Source organism: Salvelinus namaycush, unplaced genomic scaffold, assembly GCF_016432855.1.
Source record: "Salvelinus namaycush isolate Seneca unplaced genomic scaffold, SaNama_1.0 Scaffold34, whole genome shotgun sequence".
Taxonomy (NCBI): domain Eukaryota; kingdom Metazoa; phylum Chordata; class Actinopteri; order Salmoniformes; family Salmonidae; genus Salvelinus; species Salvelinus namaycush.
Window position 1 is genome coordinate 563,320 of NW_024060341.1, and position 10,016 is coordinate 573,335.

General features: G+C 44.9%; 1 protein-coding gene across 2 annotated transcripts in view; it reads right to left on the minus strand.

The window, feature by feature from the left end:
* The window catches only part of LOC120040283 (tax1-binding protein 1 homolog B-like), a 40,719-nt gene extending 31,048 nt beyond the window's left edge, over positions 1 to 9,671 (minus strand). For both annotated transcript variants that reach the window (XM_038985479.1, XM_038985478.1), the window contains exons 1-2: positions 9,543 to 9,671; positions 3,457 to 3,650 (exon numbers count right to left, since the gene is read on the minus strand). In XM_038985479.1, the coding sequence (XP_038841407.1) occupies positions 3,457 to 3,633 (177 nt within the window). In that variant the 5' untranslated portion in view covers positions 3,634 to 3,650; positions 9,543 to 9,671. The remainder of the gene's footprint in view (positions 1 to 3,456; positions 3,651 to 9,542) is intronic.
* Positions 9,672 to 10,016: the final 345 nt, after the last annotated feature.

Consider the following 10,016-nt stretch of genomic DNA (forward strand, 5'->3'; position numbering starts at 1 on the left):
ACCCTGCAGGTTGGGGACTAGTAGCTAGCATAGTACCCTGCAGGTTACGGACTAGTAGCTAGCATAGTACCCTGCAGGTTACGGACTAGTAGCTAGCATAGTACCCTGCAGGTTAGGGACTAGTAGCTAGCATAGTACCCTGCAGGTTGGGGACTAGTAGCTAGCATAGTACCCTGCAGGTTACGGACTAGTAGCTAGCATAGTACCCTGCAGGTTGGGGACTAGTAGCTAGCATAGTACCCTGCAGGTTACGGACTAGTAGCTAGCATAGTACCCTGCAGGTTGGGGACTAGTAGCTAGCATAGTACCCTGCAGGTTACGGACTAGTAGCTAGCATAGTACCCTGCAGGTTACGGACTAGTAGCTAGCATAGTACCCTGCAGGTTACGGACTAGTAGCTAGCATAGTACCCTGCAGGTTGGGGACTAGTAGCTAGCATAGTACCCTGCAGGTTACGGACTAGTAGCTAGCATAGTACCCTGCAGGTTACGGACTAGTAGCTAGCATAGTACCCTGCAGGTTACGGACTAGTAGCTAGCATAGTACCCTGCAGGTTACGGACTAGTAGCTAGCATAGTAAGCTGCAGGTTACGGACTAGTAGCTAGCATAGTACCCTGCAGGTTACGGACTAGTAGCTAGCATAGTAAGCTGCTGCAACAGTTGAAGGCGTTCTTGTTTGCCATGTTTGTTAGCATATAGCCTAGTCCGAGGCAGGAACCCATCTCCTGTTTCTGTCGCATGGGGCGGCGCGATGTAAGACCAAACAGGTAGGACAAGTGGATAATGAATCAGGCAGGGGGGCTGTGCTCTACGACAGGATAATTATAAAGGCTGTGTTTGCCTGTCCTGGCACTCCTCTATCACGGTTTGTGTGTGTGTGTGCGCTCAACCGTTCCAACATCAAAGAGCCATAGACAGATAGAACAGGTAGAAGACACGGTGCTGCCTAACAAGAGTCTGTCAGTGTCTGTCCCCCACTGCTCTGCTGCCGATGCTAAATAAATGGTTGGATGAAATGTTTTGTTTATCTTGGCGAGTGGTACCGCGCTATTACGACATTTGTTGTACACGACTATTGGTTTGGATAGCCTAGGTACATGTTCAAATGTTCTGATAAACTAGGTTAAACCATGGAAAAGCAACCTTTCAGTTAGTGGCCCAGCGCTCTAACCGCTAGGAAACCTGCCACCCTACGCACCCAGTATAGTTTTAACAACCTATTGCTCTTCCCTATCATGACTTATCAGATTAGTGCAGATGAAGAAAAAAAGACAAGGATATGAAACCATTTCAGGCTGAAAGATAAAGACAAAATGTTTATCGGAGTTCATCCGTTATGAGGCGATAGCAGCTCCAAGTCACTAGGGGGCGATAGCACCTTACAGGCTGATGTATTGGACCCAGCCGTGAAGCAGCACCACACAGCACAGCTCTGGGGACAGTGAGTGAAGTAGAATTTGATAATAATAATCTGTGTTTTGGTATGAGGCCTTAATCAAGGTTTTAAAAATAAAATGAGCGTTTTTATCTACTTCCACTGTCCTCCAAGAGTTGCTGGATTTCCTCTTCACTTCAGTTTGGTCCTCAAGTTAGGTAGCAGCAGTGTTCTTCCCTTCCCACAGTGAGAGAGTGAGTCATGGTCCAGGTATCTGTCCTCCTGTGAGTGCTGCCTGGAGCTCAGCTTGGCACCCCAGCCTCCTGTCTGTCAACACGCCCGGGAACATTTACATGATTTATGTTCCACACTGCTCTGCTTTTTCCACCTTGGTGAATTAGCGTGTTTGGAGTTTGGGAGAACTTGCACCACTGCTGCAGTTGGGTGCTGTGGTATGACATCGCCATCAGACAACACTCCAATCAAATCCCCGACTCCAATATTTCAAACAAATTCCCAGATGTTCCCTGATCGTCCCCCTTGTGTCGGACGCTGCGTTCCAAATGACACACTATCCCCTACATTGTGCTCTAAAGTAGTGCCCTATATAGGGAACAGCGTGCCATTTGGGCCAGTCGCAGCCCCAATATAACAACAAGACTGACTGGAGTTTGGCCTCCTCTCTACCATGCTACACTTCACACAGAAGATTAAACAGCAGGTTCATGTTTAAAAGAAACTTGTGTTGTGCTTTTATGGAGCCAGTTTATGGTTATGGTTTAAACTCAAACTTAATCATGTTATCCGTTCAATTAGATATAATTATATGACACTGAAAGTCACTTTTTACTGAAGGCTTCTGCCATACGCTCTGATAAAAAAAAACAAATTCTGCAGTGCCATAAAAGTACAGAGAAACAGAAGCAATCGTGTGTGTGTGTGTGTGTGTGTGCGTGTGTGTGTGTTCATTGAACTGCATTCAATCCAGCCCACATAGAGAGAAAACAGAAACAGACTGCTGCTTTGATCTGATGAGATGTGAGCCCAGACATACAGACCACCTCTCATCATTTCCACATCTCCTTTATAGTAGCATTCCTGCTGCTGGTCTACTGCTGGAGGAAGCTCTCGCCCCAGCTCCACTCTGCCCACCATCTTTCACTACAGAAGTGGCTCAAATCAGTAACTGCCAGTGCATTGGATTTAATGTGCTCCTATAACCAGATCCATCTGGGACACGCCAGTCTGCAGAGCAGGACAAAAAGACCCCCCCCCCTCCCTTCCGCTCTGCCAACCTCACTTTTCATACTGAGAGTACAGCTGCGCTCAAACACATTGGTTACAGGACATGGTTTACCTTACTTTAAAAAACATTTTTTTTTTTTTTACATAAGTAAAGCAAAACCTCTCTCAGATAAACCAGGAGTCTTGAGAGTTCAGTTAAGTACTAAATGGCACCCTATATAGTGCACTATTGTTTACCAGAGCCATATGGAACTTGACCAAAAGTAGTGCCCTATAAAAGGGGATAGGTAACTATTAGGGACACACAACAATTCTAATATGCTTGCTCACAGCGAGTGGATTGGGCCAGATAGGAATTATAGGTTAGTAGGTGTCCAGGTTCCACTCTAGAAATGTAATCAAGTCTGGAAGACAGATGCCCTTGGTCCTTTATAATAGAATTGACCTGTTATGGGCAGATGAATCAGCAACATGACATTATTATTCTACACAGTGTGGCCAGGGGTACTTCCTGCTTACAGGCTTCAACGATAACACGATGACCATAACTGACCAGACTAATATTATGGAACACATTGGGAACTAGCCTGGACCCAGATCTGTTCGTGCTCTTGCCAACTCCATCGCTGTGGAAAAATGTTTGGCGTGACAAGGTGTTGGCATGATAGCATAAACACAATGGCACTCAGGCCAATTGGGAGGAGCTAAATAATGGCAGATTTGAAATTGTGTTTGATTTCTGTAAGCTGAAAGTAACCCTGTGTGGTGTACGCTATATTACTGCGTCCACCTTAAAAGAGACGCATGGGAGAGGAAGGAGAGAGGACGGACTCACCTTGAATATGCCAACCCAGTCCTTCTGGTGTGGTTTGATGAACTGGGTGAGAGTGTAGTGACACTCTAGAGCGGCGTGGGGCAGGTAGCTCTTCCCCACGTTCTGGAAGATGACGTGTGCAAAGTTTGACGTGTCCATGGCACTGCCTACTGATGTCCCGTCCAGGAAGAGAGCCATCGGTCACTCAGCACAGGCTGCATGGGAAGAGGAGGAGGACAACAGAGAGGCATGGGTCACTCAGCACAGGAAGAGAAGGACAACAGAAGTCCTCTATTCCAAAAAAGGAAAGGTGACAGCATCTTCTACAAATAACTGCAACAAGGTTTTCAATTCATGGTGTTCTTTTTTTTCTTTTTTTAAGCTGAGACGTTTCAACCGTATGTCTTCTTTTAAAGTGTCTTAATATTTCTAAACAAAGCTCAGTCTCCAGAAGGGCAGATGACAGTGGGCCTATTAGTCCGGTACATTCAGTTACGGCTCATTAGTCTGTCATAAAGATATTCATCTCTAGTAGCTGTCTGATAGGCTCATCCCGGACCAGAAATGCCGTCATCAATCTTGTCCATATAGTTGTTGCCGTGGCGTACTGTTGCTGCCGCGGTGAATATGACTACTGTTGCTGCCGCGGTGAATATGACTACTACTGTTGTTGCCGCGGTGAATATGACTACTACTGTTGTTGCCGCGGTGAATATGACTACTACTGTTGTTGCCGAGGTGAATATGACTACCCTTCCGGCGCTGACAGAGATGGCCACCTCGCTTCGCGTTCCTAGGAAACTATGCAGTATTTTGTTTTTTTACGTGTTATTTCTTACACTGGTACCCCAGGTAATCTTAGGTTTTATTACATACAGTCGGGAGGAACTACTGAATATAAGAGCAACGTCAACTCACCATCATAACGACCAAGAATATGACTGTCCCGAAGCGAATCCTGTGTTTTGCATTCCACCCAGGACAATGGATCTGATCACAGCTGGCGAACCTAAACAACGTCGCCGTAAAAGGGGCAAACGAAGCGGTCTTCTGGTCAGGCTCCGGAGACGGGCACATCGCGACCCACTTCCTAGCATACTACTCGCCAATGTCCAGTCTCTTGACAACAAGGTTGATGAAATCCGAGCAAGGGTTGCCTTCCAGAGAGACATCAGAGACTGTAAAGTTCTTTGCTTCACGGAAACATGGCTCACTCGAGAGACGCTATCGGAGTCAGTGCAGCCAGCTGGTTTCTTCAAGCATCGCACCGACAGAAACAAGCATCTTTCTGGTAAGAAGAGGGGCGGGGGGGTATGCCTTATGATTAACGAGACATGGTGTGATCATAACAACATACAGGAACTCAAGTCCTTCTGTTCACCTGACTTAGAATTCCTCACAATCAAATGTCGACCGCATTATCTACCAAGGGAATTCTCTTAGATTATAATCACAGCCGTATATATTCCCCCCCAAGCAGACACATCGATGGCCCCGAACGAACTTTATCTGACTCTATGTAAACTGGAAACCACATATCCTGAGGCTGCATTCATTGTAGCTGGGGATTTTAACAAGGCTAATCTGAAAACAAGACTCCCTAAATTCTATCAGCATATCAATTGCGCAACCAGGGCTGGTAAAATCCTGGATCATTGTTATTCTAACTTCCGCAACGCATATAAGGCCCTCCCCCGCCCTCCTTTCGGAAAAGCTGACCACGACTCCATTTTGTTGCTTCCAGCCTACAGACAGAAACTGAAACAAGAAGCTCCCGCGCTCAGGTCTGTTCAACGCTGGTCCGACCAATCTGATTCCACGCTGCTTCAAGATTGCTTCGATCACGTGGATTGGGATATGTTCCGCATTGCGTCCAACAACAACATTGACGAATACGCTGATTCGGTGAGCGAGTTCATTAGAAAGTGCATCTGCGATGTAGTACCCACAGCAACTATAAAAACATTCCCAAACCAGAAACCGTGGATTGATGGCAGCATTCGCGCGAAACTGAAAGCGCGAACCACTGCTTTTAACTAGGGCAAGGTGACCGGAAACATGACCGAATACAAACAGTGTAGCTATTCCCTCCGCAAGGCAATCAAACAAGCTAAGCGTCAGTATAGAGACAAAGTAGAGTTGCAATTCAACGGCTCAGACACAAGAGGTATGTGGCAGGGTCTACAGTCAATCACGGATTACAAAAAGAAAACCAGCCCCGTCGCGGACCAGGATGTCTTGCTCCCAGACAGACTTAATAACTTCTTTGCTCGCTTTGAGGACAATACAGTGCCACTGACACGGCCCGCTACCAAAACCTGCGGACTCCCCTTCACTGCAGCTGACGTGAGAAAAACATTTAAACGTGTTAACCCTCGCAAGGCTGCAGGCCCAGACGGCATACCCAGCCGCGTCCTCAGAGCATGCGCAGACCAGCTGGCTGGTGTGTTTACGGACATATTCAATCAATCCTTATCCCAGTCTGCTGTTCCCACATGCTTCAAGAGGGCCACCATTGTTCCTGTTCCCAAGAAAGCTAAGGTAACTGAGCTAAACGACTACCGCCCCGTAGCACTCACTTCCGTCATCATGAAGTGCTTTGAGAGACTAGTCAAGGACCATATCACCTCCACCCTACCTGACACCCTAGACCCACTCCAATTTGCTTACTGCCCTAATAGGTCCACAGACGACGCAATCGCAACCACACTGCACACTGCCCTAACCCATCTGGACAAGAGGAATACCTATGTGAGAATGCTGTTCATCGACTACAGCTCAGCATTTAACACCATAGTACCCTCCAAACTCGACCCCGCCCTGTGCAACTGGGTACTGGACTTCCTGACGGGCCGCCCCCAGGTGGTGAGGGTAGGTAACAACATCTCCACCCCGCTGATCCTCAACACTGGGGCCCCACAAGGGTGCATTCTGAGCCCTCTCCTGTACTCCCTGTTCACCCACGACTGCGTGGCCATGCACGCCTCCAACTCAATCATCAAGTTCGCGGACGACACTACAGTGGTAGGCTTGATTACCAACAACGACGAGATGGCCTACAGGGAGGAGGTGAGGGCCCTCGGAGGGTGGTGTCAGGAAAATAACCTCACACTCAACGTCAACAAAACAAAGGAGATGATTGTGGACTTCAGGAAACAGCATAGGGAGCACCCCCCTATCCACATCGACGGGACAGTAGTGGAGAGGCTAGTAAGTTTTAAGTTCCTCGGCGTACACATCACGGACAAACTGAATTGGTCCACCCACACAGACAGCGTTATGAAGAAGGCGCAGCAGCGCCTCTTCAACCTCAGGAGGCTGAAGAAATTTGGCTTGTCACCAAAAGCACTCACAAACTTCTACAGATGCACAATCGAGAGCATCCTGTCGGGCTGTATCACCGCCTGGAACGGCAACTGCTCCGCCCACAACCATAAGGCTCTCCAGAGGGTAGTGAGGTCTGCACAACGCATCACTGGGGGCAAACTACCTGCCCTCCAGGACACCTACACCACCCGATGTCACAGGAAGGCCATAAAGATCATCAAGGACAACAACCACCCGAGCCACTGCCTGTTCACCCCGCTATCATCCAGAAGGCGAGGTCAGTACAGGTGCATCAAAGCAGGGACAGAGAGACTGAAAAACAGCTTCTATCTCAAGGCCATCAGACTGTTAAACAGCCACCACTAACATTGGGTGGCTGCTGCCAACATACTGACTCAACTCCAGCTCACTTTAATAATGGAAATTGATGGGAATTGATCAAAAATGTATCACTAGCCACTTTAAACAATGCATATGTATATACTGTCCTCTATATCATCTACTGCATCTTGCCATCTTTATGTAATACATGTATCACTAGCCACTTTAAACTATGCCACTTTTATGTTTACATACCCTACATTACTAATCTCATATGTATATACTGTACTCGATACCATCTACTGCATCTTGCCTATGCCGTTCTGTACCATCACTTATTCATATATCTTTATGTACATATTCTTTATCCCTTTACACTTGTGTGTATAAGGTAGTAGTTGTGGAACTGTTAGGTTAGATTACTCGTTGGTTATTACTGCATTGTCAGAACTAGAAGCACAAGCATTTCGCTACATTCGCATTAACATCTGCTAACCATGTGTATGTGACAAATAAAATTTGATTTGATTACTGTTGTTGCCGTGGTGAATATGACTACTGTTGTTGCCGTGGTGTGCATGACTATGACACGCTCATCATCCCTGACTAGAGTTGACAAGGGTTGGTCTGTTACGGTCTGTTCCCCAGCTCTTCACTAGACTATGAAGTCAATGACTGAACAAGCAGAAAGTTTAACATACCAACATCATAAGTCGATCTGGATAAGAGTGTCTGCTTAGTCACTAAAATGTCAAATGTAATCTAAATGTACCAACAACAAAGGTCTTATCTAAAAATGCAAATCAAATTGTTCAGGACGGTGTTCTTCCTGTGTTTAGCTTTGCAGTGTGGTTGGTTCACACAAAGCAGCAAGGATACCATTTCATTCAAACTGTTCTTATTTAGTAATCCAGATACGGCCTCCAGTTGTTTCATCCGCTGAGACCTCTGAGGAAAGAACCAAACTAAAGGTTGTCGGTATATTTAGACAAAGGACTTGATCAGCGACCACAGTGAGAGAACGTTTAATGTCCAAATGCTATTCCCCATATAGTGAACTATAAAGGGTATAGATTTAGTCTGGCATAAACTGTCGCCTAAATGTGCTGATGTATTCCTCTGGCCACAACATCTGTCAGCATTTTCCCTGAAACAAGATAAGATATTCTACATTCCACACTGTTGCAATGAGAAAGAAGTTAACAGTCAAAGGACTGCAAAAATGCTGTCCACGATCTCATTCTCAACAGATAAAAGTTATATCACTGAAGTCTAGCTAAAAGTCTTATAAAGGCATGTAGGCTTTTTTTATTTTATTTAACTAGGCAAGTCGCTTAAGAACACATTTACAATGATGGCCAACCAAGACCAAAACACCTCATTCGGGGCCTGAGATTGGGATAAAAATGTTTTGGAGAAGAAAAAAAACATCCATCATGACAAGAGAGACACCACAACACTACATAAAGAGACCTAAAGATCAAACAAGATGAGCAGGAATTTCCAGTCTCTCTGTTCAGTCACAGTGACGTGTTCAGGAAAACAGTGCACATGAGAAGTATCTAAGACAACATTGGTAAATAGAGAAAGAAAACACAGACCAGAGGTTGTAATCTAGACAAAACACACCAATAACACACACCACTTATTCTCATACTAAATAATGTCTAAAAACAGACTCGTACTAAAACATTTCCAAATTATACAATTCATCATTGCCAGACAATAGCAGAGCATTGTTCGACATGCCAAATGTATCTGACATTAAAAAAAAAGTATATACTTAAATTATACATTTATTATATGGATTGTGATGAGTGACATGAACCTACCTAGTTTGATTTTACAGGTTGATAGCATCTTTATCTGAACTGTTGACAACCCAGTGCGTGTGTCGGTAAGTGTGTCAGTGAGTGTGTTAGAGCCAAATGAATCACACAATGATGTAACTTTAGGGCTAGCTGACGTTAGTTAATGTAATGGCATTATAATTAACTGAGCAAGTATCATATCTTCCAGACATAAATATAGCCATGTGACAAAACAAAGAAAAAGGCCTCGCTAAATCGTGTAGTTAAACTAGCATCCTGCTGCAAAGTGCTTGTTGAGGCTAGTAATCTATCTAACATATTGCTAGCTAACTCCTTAAAGATAGCTTAGCTCGTTTGTTCCTATAGCTAGCTAGCTTTAACAGAGATTAATGACTATTCTCGAAAGCGTGATACGGGGCAGACTTCAGCCAATCTTGTACTATGTCCTCCCAAGATAGCGTGAGTTGTCCGTCCACCCACTAGCTAGCTAGCTGTTTGCTGCCCTGGCTTTGTCAGGGACCCTTTGGTTTGCTAGTTAGCAAGCCAGTTAGTTCGTTAGCTAGCATATCAAGTTACCAGGACAAGACGAATACATTTTTCAATAGTTGTTCTCTTTTATCGACAAGAGCACATAAGATGATAACATACCCATTCGCCATGCTGAAGAGTAGAGGAAAACTAAAGATATTCGTCAAAACTGTTATTGACGCAGTTGCTCGATGTTAAATGCAAGCCCCGTCTTCTCTTCCTGGAATAGAATAACAACATTAGCTACATCACTTCCGGAAAAATACCGTTATTTGTCATGTGGGAATTCCAAACTTGTTACAATGTAACAAATTGTTAACAACGTGTTGCTAACTATCTGAAAAATAATGAATGGTACAAAGAATAGATATTTGACACACTTTCTGTTACAGGAATGAAACTCTGAAATTTGAGTAGGACCCTTCAAAATGGTAGATGTCAATATATTTGGGCCATTTAAAAAAAAAACTTTATTTAACTAGGCAAGTCAGTTAAGAACAAATTCTTATTTACAATGACGGCCTAGGAACAGTGGGTTAACTGCCTTGTTCAGGGGCAGAACGACAGATTTTATATTTATTTTTAACTGTAACC